General features: G+C 42.7%; 1 protein-coding gene across 1 annotated transcript; it reads left to right on the top strand.

The window, feature by feature from the left end:
* Window positions 1-6,391: 6,391 nt before the first annotated feature.
* On the top strand, window positions 6,392-17,120 carry ACRALDRAFT_204986 (uncharacterized protein; the record flags this gene model as incomplete). The annotated part of the gene is made up of 4 exons (XM_071021568.1): window positions 6,392-6,411; window positions 6,507-6,544; window positions 7,657-7,715; window positions 17,049-17,120. 4 exons carry the CDS (start codon window positions 6,392-6,394, stop codon window positions 17,118-17,120), a joined length of 189 nt encoding a protein of 62 aa, XP_070880201.1.
* Between the last annotated feature and the right edge of the window lie 3,529 nt (window positions 17,121-20,649).

Here is a 20,649-nt window from a genome sequence, read left to right on the forward strand (position 1 = left end):
CCCGGGGGGGGGGGGGGGGGAGGGGCGGCCAAAGAGCTGGCGGCGCGAGTAATATAGGAGCTAGGCGCGGGGGGGGACTACGGGCGCGGGTACCGGGAGGCGTTATTAGATTAATACCTAGAATTAACTATAATAGATCCTATAGCGACTCTGATAGGCTAGGGGACGCACCGCTGGTAGGCGACTAGGCGCAGGGTGAGGGGGCGGGCGAGGGGGCGGGCGAGGGAGCGGGCGGCAGGGCGGGCGAGGGTTCTCGCGATCCTAGAATAAAATCGCGAATCTATTAATCTTAAGATATATTATGGCTCGGCGGTTAGTATTAGAACTTCTTCGGGACTACCAGGGTTATTTATACCCGCTTATTTAACGATATCGACGGACAAGAGGTTAATTATTATTAACTGATTAATTAACGAAGGGATATAATTACTCGCTTAATTAATTATTTCTTTAGCGTTATAAAATAATAGAAACAAAGCTATAATAGGCGGCTTTATAAATAATAAAAGAAGCTTAGTTTATAGGTATAAAGAAAATAATAGGCGATCTTTGTTTGAATAAACTAAAAATAACTATCGTAGGTTACGAAAAGCGATCTAATGAGAGGTATAGAAGTTAATTACGGGTGGTATACGGTCGCTTAATAATCTATTATATTAGGAGCCCACTTAAAAGTATCGTATAGGAAGCCAGCTAAAAATCGTAGCCGCGCCTAAAGGGCGAGATCTTCTCTCCTCCCCCGTAAGGGGAGGGGAGAAATCTCGTAACCCTAGACGAATCTATATAAACCCTATCTATTTTAATAATAAACCGTAGGAACTCCACCTCTTAAGTTTTAAACACGTATTTTTTAGGCTTCGCGTATAATAACCACTCCCTTAACCTCCCTAAGACGTCTTTAATATATACTCGATAAACCTCGAGGTCCTTACTATAAATTAAGATATTATCTAAATAAACTATAGAAATAGTATCGATTAAGTTATTTAAACCGTAGTTAATGTACTATTAAAAGCTGGCTAGGGTATTAGTAAGCCTAAAGGGTATAACTATATACTCGAAATAACTATAGCGGGTCCTAGAAGCTATTTTCTATGTATCGCCGGACTATATATAAAGTCGATAATAGGGGTCCTTATCTAGCTTAGTAAAGACCTTTAATAATAAAAGCCGGTCTATAGTTTATATATTAATAGGAGCGGCGTCGGTCCTTACGAGTAACCTTATTTAAACCCTGGTAGTCTATATATAGTTATAACTTCCTACCCTTTTTCGGTATAGAAAGGATAAGAGTACCTATAAGGCTAATAGAATAGCGAATCTAACCTTAACGAGGGCGCCCTGGAGGTACTCCCTTAACGCTATTAACTCCTCCTTTACTAACAGATAAATTAGCCTAAACAAGAGCGTCTTCCGTTTCTCTAACTTAATCCCGTAGTCCTACTAATAATACCCGGGTAACTTACTAGCCTCCTTTATATTAAATATATCCGTAAACTCGTGGTACTACTCCGGTATAGCTATTAATACCTCTTCCTGACTTAAAGGTAAAGGGTCCTCCGGGGATTCGGGTAATAGTTTAGGTAAGGCAGTAGGCGTGGTCGTATCCTCTGAGATATAAGCTTAGACACGGCTAACCCGCGCTACCTAGGCCCTTACGAGCCTAACAGTTACCTTCGCCCTATTTATAGTCCTCTTTAACTCCTTCTATAAACCTATAAACTTTAACTCCTCCTTATAAATCCGAAGCCTCTAAGTCTTCTTTAGCTAGTTAACTATTAGATTATATTTAGTGAACTAAGGGATCCCGAGGATAACCTACGACCTATTTCTACCTAAATCTATAATATATAACTTTATATATTATATCCGTGTATAATTCTAACTATTTATAATCGGAACTATAAATAAGATAGATCCGAGTATCTAGGTTATATATTCCTTACTTAATTACCTAACTTCCTTAGGGGGTCCAATAATTACTTTACTAGGGGGCACCATATATTTATTAATAATATTAAAGTTGGTAGCGCTGTATAGAATTATGGCTTAGCGGTCCTATCCACTATTTAGTCGTATATTAAGCTTTACCATTACTAAACTAAAGGGAGGGGATAACTCTAACGGTGCGCTATCCTAGGCCTAATCCTATAGGGTTAGGGTAAGGCCTATACCTAACCTAAAGTAGTTTAGCTACGGGCCACGGCCTCCTGATTAGGGTTAAGAGCCGAGGTATCACTTTAGGCGGACCGCCTATTCCATAAGCGAGGGCAGAAAGGTTGAATATAGCCCTTTACTCTGTATATATAATATTTCCGAGGGCTTAAGGGTTCTGAGGTAAAACTAAGGTTATCTCACTATTAGGTAAGGGTAATAGCCGCGTTTATAGTAGCAGGGGATATAGGCGTATCTTCGCTGGAACTATTAGCTTAAGATAATAAGGGTTTATTATTAGTTCCACGCTTTCTCTTATAACCATGATCGAGGGATATATATAAGTAATAGCCGCGATACTGATTAGATAGTTTACCCTTACGTATTAATATAACCTTAGCTTAGCAAGTCGCGATATTTAACTCCTAGAAGGCTTTAGGTAAAATTCTAGTAATAATTGAATTATATAAAGGTCTACTTAGCTTAGTTATAATAAGCTATATACGCTATTGTTTAGGAAGGGGGATAGACACCTTATTGAATAAAGAATCTAACTTATGGAGAAATTAATTATAGGTCTAGCCGGGCTATTAAGAAGTCTATTCCGAAAAGATTTATTCTATAACTAATAGCTTGCTAGTCTTATTATTAACTGACTGCTCGGTTAAGAAAGCCTTTAGTTTAGCATATGTCGCTTCTATTAAAGAACTATAGGTCGTCCTTTACTAGGTATACTAACGGGACTTCGTGTTCTTTTCAAGGTAACTAATAGTAAAGTAAACCGTTAATTACTATAAGAGCTATAATAATACGCTATAACGCGGCCTTAATAGCAGAGGCATAAGTGTTATAATAATTAAGACCATAGCGTTACTAAAAACCACGAGTAATAACGCGAGCCTTCCTTTTTTCTAGTAGACTATTCTTCTTCTTATATTTTATTATAATCTTTATAGTTAGCCGGTAGCCTTATTACTTAGGGAAAGGCTTGAAAATGTCATAGGTTTTATGTAAGGAGTAAAGAGAGTCGTTAAGACTATAACAAGAACAGGTCACGAAGCTGACCTTAGGGGGAGAATGATTATAAGATTATTCGTTAAGCCCTTTCCACTCAGGACTTAACGGGAAACACCCTACTTAAGGACCAGTGACTATCCTCCCTAGGATCGGTATATAATAACCTGAGGCTCTAAGACCACAGGTCTTAGGCCAGCTCAACAATCCTAAAACATGACTCGGTCCTAAATATCCCTAGGGTTAACCTTAGGACCGGTTCCGGGTTCTTAACACATTCCTTAACGCCTCTAAGTCATATCCGATTCCCTCGACTAGAATGTCCCTGATAGAAAAAGAGGGCACCGTAGCTAATTAGGGTAAGGATTTCGTCGAAGATAGCCTCCTGCTAGGAGGACTAATCGGGAAGGCGGCGAGCTTCGGTAACGCTTTTTAGGTTAGGCATAGTCTAGTGGGTGCCGCTATTATCGACGGCGGAGGGTCCTTTACTACTATTATTAGTATTATATAGGCAGTGAATTTTAGAAGGGTCTACGCCGGGAGGTAGCTTAGGAACCGTAGCGAAGATAGCGTTAAAAAAGGCGTTATATTCTGTTAGATTAACGATAGGCTTTAGGTTAAAGTATTATTATTATTATGCTCTAAGGTAAGGCAGATCACGTTAGCCGGCGATAAGAGGGTTATTATATAAGGCCGTCTAGAGAGGCACCATATATAGCTAGCAAGGCGCCAAAAAATAGGGGTTATCCTGGCGACCCCTAATTCGGTATCGAGGTATAAGGAAAGATATAAGTATATCACTATCTACTAAGTACTAATGTATCGGGCTATATTAATTTTATATATAGGCTTATTCTATTCCACTACCCCACTTCGTACTTTATAGTATTTAAGCAGACGAACTAATAATACGACTATAGATATCCTCTTCGTCGTTTTTATCTATCGCCTCTCGCCGTTCCTTATCCAGCAGTTTATCTATTTAACCCTTAAATCTAGGAGGAATCAGGTCCATACGATAATCGCCACGACTTTCATAAGCGGCCCGAGATAATGACCCTTTAGTAAGATTAACGAGGTATCTAGCTAAACGCCTCGGCGTAAGAGTGCCTGCCTCGTTGCTTATAGCGGCCAGAGCAGTTAACGGCGGCGGTTACGCCTCGCGACGTTCCTATACTTCCACTAACTCGAACGCGGATAGTAGCCGCTTTATACCACTCTTTCCCTAACCCTCTTTACGACCCGTGGCCTATATCTGGATACTGCCTTTAGGCCGGCTTTTTCCATGGATTTATATAGGTTCCCGGGGCGCCGGCGGTCCTGGAGAAGTCGGGGTACCTCCTTATTACTACTACTCTGCTATAGACGCGCGATTCCACTATTAGTGTATATCGATCTATAAGAGGCTAAGAGACTCGTGATCACGTAGACGGTTATAGACGATATACCTATAAGGCAGGCCTAAAGCAGTACGAAGGCGTATATAATTACTAGTATAGCGATCGTCTTTAGGCTATAGAGGGAGGGGTTAACCCGGAAGTCTTTTTAGTAGGCGCTATAACTCTTCTTCTATTAATTATATAGCCCGCGGGATAACCTTAGTATTAATATCTCTAAACAGATCGATCTGACTCGAAAACACCACCTTATTCTAGCGTTTTAACCTCTTAAGAGAGATCTCGGCGCTCTAATATAGCTACTAGAAATATAGCTTATAAAAGACTATTACTAGATCGCCCGAGCTAGTTACTAGACAAGGCTTAAGGCTAGTATAAGAGGACTCGGCGATAGATATAGATATATACCCGAAATAGGGTATTTAGTTAACCCAGTAAGTAACGATCTTTGTTTTATATAGCGTAAGCTATACATCCTCGGCGTAGGCGATAGCCCTTTCATGATCTCTTCTAAAGGCCCTAAACTCTTCGAGCCTCTAAATATAGGCCTCCTCCGTTAACGATACTATTAAAGTATTCTAGACTTTGAGAAACGCCTAGAAGCTAGGGTGGCACTTAGACCTGCTATTTATAGTACGTATTATCTTAGGAAAATACTGTTTTATCTTCGTAAGTACGTTTATGTTAATATGCCAGAGGCATAGTATATAAATCGTGCTGCTAATTTAGTGTCTTTATAGTGCGTTTAGAAGCATAGGCTTCTAATCGGTAATAATATAGCGTAGTAGATCGTATCCGAAAGACTAAAGGTAGTTAAAGAGGTTCTGTACCACCTATATATATAAAGCCTCGCGTTCGCCGTTAATAAATACGGTGGCTATCTAGAATGCCTTTCGGAGGGGGGAAACGCAGTAGATATTAAGTGGAGGTATACGGAACCTATTCGTCTTATAGGTATAGTCTATTATAAGCATATCAGGAGTTTATTATAATAAGAGGATCGCTGATCGCGGGGTCATAAATAGACCTTATATACTTCCCGTGGCGTCTCGGGAATCGCGGTAAAAATAGGTATCGGAGTTATCTAATTACTATAAAAACGCTTAGTAAATAGATAGTTCTAAATAAATAGGTACCTATATCGTAAAGCCACTATAAGAGTATACGGTCTATAAGCTCTTTACGGCGATACTTTATAAGTAGACTCATGATATCTTTACGCGTTACGTCGTTAATAGGATCACCTAACTATAGATAGCGAAGACTAGTTACGATATCTCATAGGCGTATACCACTATTCCATATCGTGATAACTTTATCGCGGCGCTAAGTAAGCTAACTGGATCTATAGTTACTAAATAAAGCGGCCTCTACTATATCGTGATTATAACTCTAACTCTAGATAAATATAGACTATAAAACAGCCTAACGGGCATCGTTCTAGCGTTTAATTAATATACTAAACAGGCACGCCGTTATCTATAAGCTTATTTTTCGTCGTTTAGGTTCGTAAACTCCAGGAGCTACCTTCGATGCGTTAGGCTAGTCTTTCCCGTATCTATTAAAGAAAGGCGAAGGCGTCACTATGCAGAACGGCTCCGCTAGGGCCAAAACAAACAACCAACAATAGGCTAGCCGAAGGGAGGGTCAGGCTCGTCACGGGTCCGTATCTAGAGCTAAACGGGTCCCGAGGAGACGGTCGCCGGGCCTCTAGAAGGGTCGGCAGTAGTCCGATCAGGGGAACAAATAGCTAGATAGGCAGGCGGGCCTACGGTCGGCTCTTCTGGATCGTCTAGATAACCAAAAAGGGAAGGATAATGCAAATTATGATTGTGATGGGTGATGGGTGACGATCGTGAAAGATCGGATAAAAAGCTAGCTAGATATAGTGGGTCTATTCCGAAGAATAGCCGCATACAAGACCAGGTCTCTGGGACCAAGTAGTCACGTGATATCCAACGTCCTGACCCGGAACACGGGTCTGCCCCTCTATAATCGGCCCTAAATTATTAAGCCACGCCTCGTGGTCTTAATAATTTCTAAACACAAATAGTAACTATCCTAAATATATCTCTATTGCCCTGATCAAGGCATCCATAAGTAACCTATCCAGTAATAGCTTCCTTTATTCCTCGTGTATGTATTCCTGAAGACGTCTCTCGAAGACGCAGGCTCGAAGGACGGTGACCTCACAGATAGAGGTGACCTCGCAGGTCCTTTATACGCATAAAGCAGGCGGCGGCGGCGGCTTCCTCGGTTCCTTAGAAGGAATAAGCAACGCGGCGGCGGCGGTAGTGGCAGTAGGCAGCGGTAAATAGGCGGCGGCCCTAGCGTAATCTTCGAGAAGACCGTGATGACGAACGCATATATAAGGCAGGCGGTGGCCTTCTATAGGAATAAGGCAACGCGGCGGCCCTAGTAAAAGATTAACGACGCAAAACGCAGAACCAGCGATAGCAACGCAGAGTATATCTATCTCTTTCTACTGCCTATATTAAGGCAGGCTATTTCGGTTCGTAGGCGTAAAGCACGCAGGTCGGATCTTTTCGGCGGTAGCGTGGCACGGCACGTAGGTCGGGTCTATTCGTCGAAGGCAGGAATCGCGGCAGGACTCTTCGAGGCGGCAGTATCGTGGCCGGGCTCGAAGGAACAGGAAGAAGAAGCAGCAGGATCAACGGGATCAACAGGATCAATCGAATCAACAAGATCAATCGATCAACAGGATTAATCGGATCAACTATAGGCAGGCGGATCAGGCTCGGGCCGATTAGAGGAACGAAGATATTGGGAAAAGAAGAGTAGTAAAAAGAGTAGGAAAAAAAGAGGGAGAAGGGTAAGGCTTATAGTGACTGCCGGCAGAAAACGGCAGGCAGGATCAAGATCCAAAAAAAAAGAGTAGGCGGCAGGAACAGTGGCTAACCAACCCACACACAACTTAATAACTAGCGATCTAAATTAATTAAAATCGGAGCTATTCGACTCGTCTTCTTCTAATCAGGCTAACGTGGTTATAAGCGAAAGAAAAGGTGAAGAACTGTAAAAGATATAGTCTAAGGAAGAGGTAAAAAGAAAAGCTGAAAAATCCGTGCAGGCGGCTCCCACAGACTCTTGGCTGGGCCCCGGGCCCAGTTGTTCATCGGCCCCAAAGCTGTACGAAGAAGCTCCTGCGCGTATAGCTTTCTATAAGGAAAAGAAAAGAGGGTGAAATCGAGGGAAGGGCAGGACTCTATATCCATCGGCCCTAAAGCTATACGAAGAGGTCCCCCTCGAGGGTAGCTTTTAAATAACCTAAAAACAATAAATAAAAAACAAGAGGAAGGGTAGAAATAACAGATCCTGATCAGGCCAACGGAGTAGCTTCGGGGAAAAAAAAATCCGGCTCCAGGGCGTAATCAAAAGACGCGGCCCCAGATATAAGTCCACGAAGTCGCGGCCCCCGTCAGGAACTAGAAAAGCTCCTACGGACTCCACGAACGACTTCTGCTTCCGAAAACGATTCTGTTGCCCTAATCAGGTAAAGGAAAAGGCGGGAGAAAGGAAAGCAAAAAAGAGGTGGGGGGAGGGAGAGGAAGATAGTAAGGAAAAAGCCCTTGGCCCTAGAGGTAAATCCACTAAAAAAGAAGAAGACGTTAATGCCCGTCACGAAGACTCTGCTCTCGGCGCGCCTCTTTGATCACCTCTGCTATCTCCTTATTGATCTGCGTATACACCTCTTTAAGCGTAGCTTTAAGGGAGTCTCCGAAGATCTCTTCGATCTTTTCCTGGAAGTGCGGATTAAGGTAATACGTATACTATACCGGATAACTGATTTCGAAGTCGGCAGGCAGAAGGGAAAGCAGGTAGGCCTGATCGGTAGGAATAGGAACTAGGGCAGGGCGGTCGGCAGGCGGACTAGGCTAATCGGTGGTAACAGATTTAACCACCTAATCTGCTATCACGAAGCCGATAGTGCCGATAGCCTAATCTGTAAGCGGACTCTTCTTTTCGGGAACGGCGGACTCGGCGGCAGAGCTAACACGAGAGCTCTACGGCGGAACGGTGGAGTCCACGGGAGGACTCTTTTCCACTATAGGAATAGTGGGCGTCTTCTTATCCATAGAGTCCACGGGAGGACTCTAAACCAGGGGAATAGCAGGAGGGGCGGTGGTAGCGGTAATAGCAGGTTCCTTCGTTATAGAGTCTATAACAGGGGGACTCTTCGGAACCAGTGCCACGGAATCGGCGGAGGCAGGGGAGCTAGTATAGGAGCTCGGCGCCGGAAGAACGGGATTAACGGAACTAACGCGCTAGTTCTTATAAAGCGCGGAGCTATCACGGGAGCTCTTCCGGATCATAGAGCTAACGGGGCTTTTCCTTTCCGGGTATATATGCCGACGGTGACTATCCTGACTATAGGAATAATACCTGATTAGACGAACAGGAACGTGCCGGGCGGCGGGACTCTCTTACTGCTAGGCGGGAGGACTCGGTTCCTGACTCTGCCGTGGAGTCGTACTTCTGCCGCGGTAGCGGCTCTTCCGACTACTGCTTCGGCTACGACTACGTGGACTACCCGGAATAGTGGGCTGCCCACAGGCAACGACGTCACCGTTAGTCTGCTTAGACGAACGGGAAGTAAATAACGGTAAAGAGATATCGTGACTGGACCTTAGAGCGTAGAGCTCTTCTAAGGCTCCTTTATAGCCACGAAGCACAACTCTCGCGAGGACCTTAAAACACAAGGTCAACCCGATCAAGAGGAACAGGAACGTATCCTACGCGCGGCTCTAACCCTGACCACCGGTATATATCCTCCTCTTACGACGCCGAGGCGTCTTCCTTTTATATTATGACTGTTAATCTATAGGCAGTCTCTGCGTCGGATAGAACTATTCTTTCTAAGCAGGCAGTCTCTGCTCTTCCAGATCCGTGGTACTCGGGACCGTCGAACCGGATCTATGGGACTGTTAGTATACAGGCAGTCTCTGCGTCGGGATGGCTTATGGCTGTTAATCTACAGGCAGCCTCTGCGTCGGGATAGACTATGGCTATTAATAAGCAGGCAGCCTCTGCTCTTCCGAAGCACTATCGGGATCGCTCTTCCGGAGACTCGGGCCCCGGGAAACTGTTTTTGTTTTTATTGTTTTTATCGTTATCGCTGTATTATATCCGGAATCAGAACTCGTATCAAAATCTTTTTCTTCTTTTCTAGTGCCCACGTAACACGCCATTCTTCCGGGCCTTGACCTAAGCCCTTCGGCCGCTATTAGAGGACTTATTAAAACTGTGCCGTAACTAAAGCTATGCTATATCCAAAACTATATCGAAACTAAAGCTATATCGTATCTAAAATAGGACTTGAAGACTTAAAAACCGAAGACTTAAGACCGAAGACTTAAAGGGAAAACCGTGACCGTATCGCTAATTAATAACGTGTTAATAGGCCGTTCGTTTAGGCAGGCCGGAACTACCCTTATACATAGGATTATAATCTCCCATGCCGATTATATCCGCCTCTAAGCACTAATTAAAGAAAGGCGAAGCCGTTACTATACAGAACGGCTCCGCTAGGGCCAAAACAAACAACTAACTAATAGGCTAGCCGAAGGGAGGGTCAGGCTCGTCACGGGTCCGTATCTAGAGCTAAACGGGTCCCGAGGAGACGGTCGCCGGGCCTCTAGAAGGGTCGGCAGTGGTCCGATCAGGGGAACGAATAGCTAGATAGGCAGGCGGGCCTACGGTCGGCTCTTCTGGATCGTCTAGATAACCAAAAAGGGAAGGATAATACAAATTATAATTATAATAGGGGATAGGTGATAATCGTAAAAGATCAGACGAAAAGCTAGCTAGATATAGTGGGTCTATTCCGAAGAATAGCCGCATACAAGACCAGATCTCTAGGACCAAGTAGTCACGTGATATCTAACGTCCTGACCCGGAACACGGGTCTGCCCCTCTACACTATAGGTATATCCGGTGGCGTTATGGTTAGCAGGGTAACGCTTCTTTATAACGAGGCTATATCCGTTAGCAAGGGCATACGATTTAACGGCCTCGTCTACTTCTATAAACGTAGTGAAAATTACTAGCGATAAAGTCGGCCCATAGGGCCTTCCACGGCCATCTACCTCCATTTTATGCGTTATATGTATAGAAAAGATAGATTAATAGCTACGTTTATAGTAGAAAAGTAGGATTACTACTAGCCTAACTAAAAGGGTAGGCACATAAGATGCGTTAAGTCGTTTAATTAATGCTGGTATACTTTGAAAAGTGACGTTGTCTTATACTTTAAAGGTAGCTTGGCAGGTTTATGGACATCGTATTTAGGTATCCACTTATTAGACCTATTTTTTGTCGCCTCGCTAGCTATATATGGTGCCTCTCTAGACGGCCCCTACTATATAGGCCCGAACTTACCGTGACGTTAATAGATTATTCCGTATCGTATATAACGTCGTATAGTATAAAAAAAGATAGGCTCGGAGGTATAGCCGGCGGGCGTTTAACTTAGGAGCCGGTTCCGGGGTTATACTAAGAGGATTCCGATAGGCTACGCCGAAAGTTACCGTGTAGCTGGCTACGAATAGCGGTAGGCTTAGGCTCCGAGGGATTACTGCTATCGGGAAGGTTTTTATAAAAAATACCCTAGCTACTAATAACGAGGCGGCCCTTAGGCTTATTAATTGCCCCGGCAGGAATGTAGACTCGATATAGGTGCTGCCCTTTAAATCCCACTAAGATACCGTCTTCGGCTCGGGTTTCAAGCTTATATAAGCGGACCCTCTTCTCGAGAGGGATATAAACAAAGGCTTAGTAGCCTAGGGTCCGTAGATAGTGAAAATAAGAGGCTTATTATTATAACCGGGGGCTAACTCGTTGTAATGGGCCTAATAGGGCGTCTTATCTTTAACTATAGAGGACGCCGAGATATTACTAATATATTCTACGGCCCGGGTGACTTTATCCTAAAGGAAAGGGGGATATCACCGCCTATAGCGATCTTCCTCCCTTTATCTAAGATGACTTGGATAGCGGTTTCGGCTACGCTATTTTATTCGTGACTGTAGGGCGGGCTCGCGGAAAAAGAGGTGCCTTAAGCTCAAGGCAGTGAGCGAAGTATGTTACTTAGGAATTCTCTGGCGTTATCGAAATATATATAATAAATAGACTGGCCTTATCGGTTAGTGTGGTTAAGCAGAGCGTTTAGTAGTAGGCAGGCTAGATTAGCCCTGGTTTTAGAAGTTAAAAGACTTTTTTTCTGGGTGGCGTCGTTAATAATAGGACGGCTATAGCAGTAGCCGGAGGCGGCCAGCGGCTTAATATCGAAGATATCGATATACTAGACCTTGCTGGTATAGGCGGCCCGGGGCCTGGGGTCCTTAGGGCTATAACGGAGGCTATAGGAGAGGTTATAAACTGCGTAAGGCTAGCTATAAAGCCGCTTATAGTGAACGCTATATAAAGGTGCCGTTAATAAGAGGGTCTTCCGGAGATAGGGGTAATTAATATAACCGAGGTGTTAGTGCTAGAGGCGGGACTGGATCTAGGCCTGGGAAGGCGCGGCCCCGATAAGAGTAGGAGCTAGAGGCGGTAAAGGCGCTAGCTCTGGCTTAGCCTGCGTGAGTGATACAAATACAGCCGGTATAGTGGCCGGCGAGGCCGATAGAGACGGTAATAGTTAGAGGGATATCACGGAGCTAGGCTTAATAGAAAAGACGGCGGCGGGGTTACTGGGCTGGCTTAACAAGAAGCCACGCTTATAGACGTCGATAGTAGCGATGCCTTCGCTATCCTTATTAAATACAACGTTACGTTCTAAATATCCGCCGCTTATATATATTATTTCGCCGGATATAATATTAATATAGAGGCCCGGAATAAGGATAGTCCGGCGGAGGAGAATTACCTTTTCGGTCCTATCAGGACCTTATAGAACGGCCTTAGCGATGCCCCTATATATAGGCTTAATAGTCCTACTAGCTATAATAATAGTAAAATTTAGGTCCTCCGAAATAAGGAAATAGTGAATAAAAGCGTTAAGATTTCTAATAAAATAGAGGGAGGCGCCGGAGTCCTAAACCTAGCGACTATAGTAGGCCGTGCGTTTAGCTTTATTACTTTTATAGATATAGTCCAAATAGAGAAGCCGGCCCCGGGACTATATACTAAATAATAGTATTATTATAAGCGAGCTATGGTCCCGGAGCCGGCGATAGGCCTATAGCAGGGCCTGGGTAAGGGCCCGGGGCAGGGCCCGGGGCCGTAATAGTATTATTCTAGTCTAGTGCTTTAGTATAGTCGTGATATTCCAATAAATCGTTAATACCTTTAAAAGGGGTGCTTTGAACCTATATGTTAAGTAGTTTATTAAGCTGCTTAAGAGAAGCCTTTAAGGCTATAAAATTAGTAAAAATACTGTTATTTTCTATCTGCTTTCTAAGTTCCTTAAAGACCTTAGCAGTGCCTGCTATAGAGGCATTATAGGCGTGATTTCCGCCGGAGCTATTACTAGAGCTATTATTATTAGAGGAAGAACTAGAAGAGCGGTTGCTATTGGATCGATTTCTATTACGGATATAGCCTCGCCCGTGGCCACTATTATTCCCTTAGTTACAGTTACGGTGCTAGTATTAATTAGTGCCGTGTATATTAGGCTTAGGGTAGCCCGGCGTTATATAAGGGTCCTGGCCCTGATTATTATTATTATTCTAATTATCCTAGGCGGCGTTAGCCTGAGCTTTGCCGTTATTATTATAGGAAAGATTACCGCGCCCGTACATTTTGATATTAAGCCCGTAAATATAGAGTATATTCTCTTACTTATAATCGGCCCACTTTTTTACGATAAAACAAGGTCTTAACGGGGCTAGGTATATATAGTTATATTGTATTAATTCCACTATCAGCGCGCCTCCTTGAGTATTTCTAGTTTAAGAGTTCTATTAACTATGATCGAGCAGTAGCTCCAGGATCAGGTGTTAATAGCCTCTTTTCTAAGCTAGCAGCATAGAATGGATATAATGGAACGATGAAATGTATTGATATGATATAGCTGTATGTACCTTGGCCCGCCGAGACCTCGCTTAGCCGTAGAAAAATAGAGTGCTTGCGGGTAAGAGAACTTGTTGGGTTATGACTCTACTTTTACGGGCTCCATATTAAAATGTACGGGCGCCGCAGTGTTTCCTATTACCATTGTTTCCGCCATTATTTCCGCCGTTATTTCCGCCATTATTTCCACAGTTATTATTCCGGGATCCGTTATTATAAAAGCCACCGCGGCTAGAGGAGTTCCGATATTACGTAACGGCCTCCTACTCTTTTATAAGTCGGTTAGTCGGGAGCCAAAGGTCAACGTCAGCGTTAACCTACTAATCGAGGTAGAAATTCTATTAATCCTTAAAGCGGCTATAAGCCCTAGTAAGGCCCTCAACGACGTTAGCGGCTATTATATTATTAGTATAGGTCTTATCGCTGGCGCTACGAGGATCTAGCGGAGGTCTTTGTGTTTAACGAGGTAATCGGCTATACTTCCGAAATCCTATAACTTTAGAGCTAAGGACTGCTTAATTATCGTGGCCTGGATCTTACCCCTAGTGGGTGCGTACTTTCTCAGAGTTTATATTATATCCTTAGGTTACACGATATCTTCTATTTCTATTTATAAGGGCTGGGTTAGCAGGAAAAGGACGAACATACAGGTCTTCCTACGGGTCTTAAGCTTATGGCCGTGGATAGCGGACTTAGTGGCCTAATTCGCTATAGATAGCTATATATTAGGTAGCCCGTGGTTGATTTTAAGAGTTTCTTTAGCCTTAGGATCGCCGACCTTCTTCGCCTCGACAGCCTTCTTTAACTCAGCGGCTATAGCGGCGGACTAGGGGGTTTAACTAGGGTAAATGACAAAATCTTTTATGGTCGGTAGGTTATTATCGACGATCTTATTACTCTAAATATAAGCGAAAAGGCCGGCGGCCTTAGCCCTGTATTAGGGGTACACGGTCTATTAGGCGTAATTATTCCTGCCCTCGAGGGTAGAGACCGTGAAGGAGCTAGGGTATTCGTTTTTAGATATCGCTAAGGTATTGGCAGGCCTAAAAAGGTAACCAATCGTGGTAAAAAGAGGTTAAAGAAGGAAAAAGGTGGATAGTAGAGTCTGGAAGAAGGGAGGGTTTATAGGCAGGAGATTAGTATAAAAGGCTCGAAAAGGAAGGAAGTGAATAGTTATAACTGCCTTAAAGGAAGGGGTAGCCGGCTAGATGGTTAACGAATTAACGAATTAACGCTTTAGCTAAAAAGCGAGCTGTCAACGTAGTTAAAGCTTAAGCTGTTAAAGAGGCGAGCTAACGATAGGCTTAAAAATAAAGCTGCTAGGCTGTAAAAGAAGGTCAAAGATCGTTCTGCTTAACGCTGACGGCTTATGGGCGGGCGGGCGGTTAAAATCAGATCTAAAAAGCTTAAAAAGAGAGGCCTGAATAGGCTTAAAAAGGAGCTTCGTTAAGCTTAAAAAGAGGGCAGAAATATAGAGCTATCCAGAGCTCTAAAAAGCAGTAGTTATAGTTGCTACTATATAAGATTAGCAGCAGCCTAGCAGAAGTTATGTAAGGGACTAGTTAATTATAAGGAACTGTTAGCTACTCGATCCCCTATAGGGTCGAGTAGAGGTAATTATAAACAGGGACTTTCCTATATAAATACGATCCGTTTAAGGTACCCTTACGTATATAACTTCTATCTATTCTAATAAATATTTCCTTACGTCCTCACCGACGTTTTCCTGCTTCCGGCTTCGGGTGCAAAGGTCCGATATAGTTACGCTGCGCCCGGCAGATATAATAGCCCGGATCCGATATCCTATGGAAGCTTATAGTGTGGAAGAGGAAGATAAATAGGAAGACGAATAGGAAGACGAAGAAGAGGAGTTACTGCTACTGCTGCTATTAGCTTAATCGAATGAAGAAGTTATCTATCAATTAAATCCGAGCGATTAAAAAGATAAAAAGATGTCGAAGTGTTTTATGCCCGGAGTTACGAAGGGTGTATATCTATCAGGATACTAATATCGTACAAAGTGTAACTTATATTTATTACAGACTATAAAAGAGTACTATTCTACGATATTAAATATATAGGTAAAAGAGGGGAAAAAGTACTATAATATATCTAATAGAAGTACCGCCGTATTGGGAGTAGTATATAACGTGGCTCTTAGAATATAACCTATCAGGCTTATCGGGGACCTTAGGCATAAATGCCTGATATACCCCCCAGAACCGCAGGATTAATTCTAACGGTTCTAATCGAATTAAAGCTTAAAAATAATGTAAAAATCCAGGGTTTTAAAGCCTAGATATTAATCCAAAGGTTAACGGCTTATTAAGTAGCTTGTGCCTTGTTATAATCCCAAAAACAACGTAATAATTATTATATAATTATAGTTAATCTGACTATCGTTAATCGCGATCGTAATCCAATCTAAACTACTATTAAGGCGATAGTAATTGATCCGCTTAAACTAAGCTAGCAGGGCTCTTTTCTGTCCTAAGTATCTTAACGAATATACCGTGCTTTTACGGAAGTAACGCCTTTATTATCCTATCGCCGACTATCTTATTAGTGGCGATCTAATAAGTCAAGATCTCCCGGCGTTATATAATCTACCGGATCTATAAGCCTTATATATCCAGATACTTTAACTTCGAGGTAACCTACGGCCAAGGGCTTTCTAGTAGCTAACGGGTTTGATTATTATCGTAATAAAAAGTGATAGGGTTAACCTTAAAGCTTAAAGTTAGGTCCTTTATTAACCGTAGTGTCGTAATATACTACCGGGCAGTAGCACTTAGAGCCATAAGCTCTACCTCTATGCTGGATATAATAACATTTATTTGCTTATTCGCCTTCTAGTTGGTAGGATCTCTAAAAAGCATGGGTATATATCTCTAGGAGCTGTACCGAGTCTTATAATCGTTTCTAAAGGCGGCGTCGCTTATATAAAAGAGGGCGTATTTAGCTGGGTTTTCTTCGGAATCCCATGGCCTAAAGGATAGGCAGGGAGACCTCGTTAAGTTAAGGGTACTTAAGGTACCTGTTAGCGGCTTTGTGATACTAACCGGATAGATTAATAGCGAATTCGGCTAGTCTAGAAGCAGCCTTTATAATATCCGGCCTTATTTAATAGGCGGCGTAATTAATCGATCTAACCTTTTAAAGATATAGGTGGATAGAGTCCTTTAACGCCTATAAGCTATTCGGCTTAAGGATATTAGGAAAGGCGAGCGGCGTGGTGGCCCTTTAGCTAGTAACGATATTTAACGCCTTTATCGTTTCGTTAAGGGCTTATCTAGAACGACCATAAGTCCTACTATTCCGACCGTAATAAGTGGGTCTTAGTGGGTCCACGCGATAACACAAAGTACCGTATATACTGAGTTACGTTAGTTCGTACAACTACAACGTACACCTACCTAGGTACCTAGGTAGGCACAATGAGTAGGTAAGCTACGTATTCAATTCGCGTCTTCCACCTCACCTCCCCATCAACACATCCATTTCGCCCCTGAACTCAGCTAAAATAAGCTCTAAATCATAATATAGCAAGGAATTTATCTGCCTATATGCCTGGTTCCTATCTAGTACCTACGTTATAGGTATATACCTATGTACCTACGAAAATTATGATGGTTAATAAGATAAGGGAAGTGACACGGTAGTCAGTACCTAGGTACCTATATACCTATAGTGATTATATATACCTACTTAACTTCTACATACAAATTAGGTATAATACTTAGGGAGATCGGACGTCACGTCATTAGCCCACTAGTTACGGTCGGAATAGTATAACTTACGGTCGTTCCAGTCAAGCCCTTCGTTAATATAGTTATTAAGGGATAACCATAGTCTTTATATTCACTATCCCTTATAACCCTGATACTAAGGAACTATTTAATCGGACCTAAATCCCGGATCTAGAACCGCTCCTATAGCTGCTTAAGTAGGTCTTTAGCGGTGTTAACGCGCTCTTTACGATATATAGCAGAACTATATCGTTAACGTAGAAGAATATAAGTAGCTTATTATTGCGGAAGATATAATCATCCTCCTTTAACTGCCTAAGACTATACCTACCTAAAATAGACAAGAGCTCCTAATACTATAGCTTAGGCGACAGGCGTAGCCTATGTAGGGCCCGGCGTAGCCTATTAATCCTATAGTTCGAGGGGCGTGGGAGGCTTAAAAACGGTTCTAATCCAACCTTATTAGTAATGCTTAGCGGTAAAGGCGGCCAGACGATATTGTATCTCGGCGGATCTCTAATATAGACCTCTTTATTAAGGCGGGCGTTTATAAATATATTAACGGTATTAAGTTAGCGGGTCTCTAGATTAAACTCGGTAGTAATAGCTATAGGCGTTTTAAAGGTCCTATTAGCCAGGGCAAAGGCGTAGGCGTTAAGGTGATTTTAAGGCTATTAATTACTATAAACACAGAGGCGTGGCTTAAATTTAGTGATATAGCCGGATAGATTAACCTTATATTTAAATACCTATATTGAATCTAAAGGGCGGCTTAGAATAGCAGCATACTATCTTACTGCTTTAAACGTGCCTATTTTAACAAGGGCCTACACCTCTTTAGGGGCGGTCATAACTGACTGCGTTCTATACGGAGATCTTATTATCTAGCTTTAATTAGGAGGCTCTTCGGGTATATCCCGGCGTAGTAATAGCTTTTTCGGTATATCAAAGCGGTCAAGATAAAGGAAGTCAGAGTCGGTGTATCGTCACGGTAGCCGGCGGTTCTATTATAGCAGAGAGGAGGCTATCGGCGTGGTAATAGCTAGAGATAGGGTACCCGCCGTGGACAAGGATAAACGGGTAGCCGGCTCTAAACAACCTAAAGATAAAGGGCCAGCCGGCGTTAAAGAGATAGCCGGTGGAGGTAGCTATCAAGTAGCTACCGTTACAGTAACTATAGTAGTAGCCGTTACTTTATCCTCTAGAACAAACTAATCAGGGGATAATAAACCTATAGCCGTGGTAGTGCCGGCGGTAGGCGTAATAGTATTATTAGAGTCGTCGGAATCGGAAGAATCTTTATCCGAGTTATTATTATTATTAGAGTTATCGTTATTAAAGGCAGTAGCGGTTACTACTAATATTATAGGAGCTAGAGGCTTGGCCGGAGGAGCCGGCTAGTAGGTAGCTATTATAGTAGTAGATAGAATAGCTGCCGTGGGCGTTAATTAACGTGAAGCTAGAGGCGTTATTATAGGAGGGGAAAAACAAGAAGAAGAGGGCGCTATTTTAGAGGTTATAGAAGAGGTTATTATAAGACAGGTTTTAGAGGTATTTATAGCAGTAATTATAGCTAGCGTTATAGTAGAGCCCTGGGTAGTAGCTGCGATAGCGGAAGGAGTAACCTTAGTAGCCACTATAGCTATCGTTTTAGGCGGCTACGATCGCTATTATAACTTACCCACCGCCCTAGAATTAAGCAAGGGAGTCGAATTTACTATTACTTTAATAGCTACTGCTTTAACCTCTTCTTATTTAATCTGTTTAACTGCTTTAACTATAGCTACTCTAGCTCTCTTGATTACTTTAAGCTATTCCGGCCTCCTAATATCGTGGAACGACTCTATTATCGTATTCTGCTATAATACTATAAATTAATCGTAAACCGGTATTACATTAACGGTCTCTAGGGTATCCTTTTCGGTATCGTTAGGCAGGTCAACTCTTTAAAAAGCTCTATTAGGATAGGTGGGTCCACGTTACGACCCCTATATAGGATCTTTCGTTAAAGCTAACGCCTCTTATACGCAGGACCCTTCCGAGCTTTAGCACCTAAATCAGATAAATATTAGTGCTTTTATAACCGATTAAATAACTAATATAAGCTCTCTCCGCGAGCTTCTTATTCTTCCAGCGCCTACGCTAATAGTTAGTAATGAATAGATGGGCATAGTAACCATACCTTTTTAGGTAACCGATTAAAGAGGTACTAATAACACGCTCGATACCTATCTTATTAACCCACTTATCTATATAGCCCTTCGGCGACTTTCACCTAAGGTTATAGCGTGGAATTAGGCTATATAGGTATATCGCGGCGGCGATAATCTCCGGCTATATATCCTACTAGAAGCCGGAGGCGATAGCGAGGGCCCGGGCCATAGCGTATATAATAGCCCCGTGGCGTTCCGCTCTGGCGTTCTATACGGCCGTATTAGGTAAAGACCTCTTAATTAGGATCCGTTTAATATAAGCTTAGTTATTAAGATTACTCTATAAAGCTCGTTTATTATCTAGGCGGATCACTATAATAGGATAGTGGTACTGCCTTACTATACGTAGCTCGAAAGATATTACCGATAGAAAGGCTAACTTAAGGTCCTTTGGGAAGTCCCCTATGATAAAGTGTATATAGGGGTAGTGATATAGTATTAGCTTAGTAAGCCTATTAAAGGACTCGTTATTAGAGAAGATATCGATATCTATACGCTAATAAGGGTGTATAGGCCGGTAGTTAGGCGATCGTCGTGATACTAGCCTCCGGGCCTTACTACCGGAGCAGCTCTTATACTTAATCTTTAGAGGAACTTCCCCTTTAGAGACCGCACCGCCTATATAGGCAGTCGTGATATATTTAAGGGCTTCGGCGCTTATGTGGCCTAGCCGCTTATACTATAAATAAGCGCCGGTGACGCTTATAATCGGGGCTCTTAAGTTATTAAAAAAGCTCTGTTATTCTATTGGTTAGAGGGCAAACTAACCTCCTATATTCTTTAAAGGCAGGGTAACGGTCTTACCTTTTTCCTTAATTTCTAACGCTTATTTACCGGTAATAAGCGATCCTGTTAGAAGCAGGCGGGGGAGTAATATAAGGGTTATAGGATATCCCTCGATATACGCTATATCCTTTAAAATCAGCGTATGCGGCTTACGATCCCGATCTTTAACTTATAGCCTTATTATTCCGAATCCAGTAATCGGATCCGACTCTTCTCTACCACTACTAAACGTTATAAGCTTTTCCGCGGGCCGATAGTCTTTTAGCAGGTAACGCTTATTAGTGATATACCTTATAGTGCCGG

This window comes from Sodiomyces alcalophilus (genome assembly GCF_042370955.1).
Source record: "Sodiomyces alcalophilus JCM 7366 unplaced genomic scaffold ACRALscaffold_1, whole genome shotgun sequence".
In the NCBI taxonomy this organism is placed as follows: Eukaryota; Fungi; Ascomycota; class Sordariomycetes; order Glomerellales; family Plectosphaerellaceae; genus Sodiomyces; species Sodiomyces alcalophilus.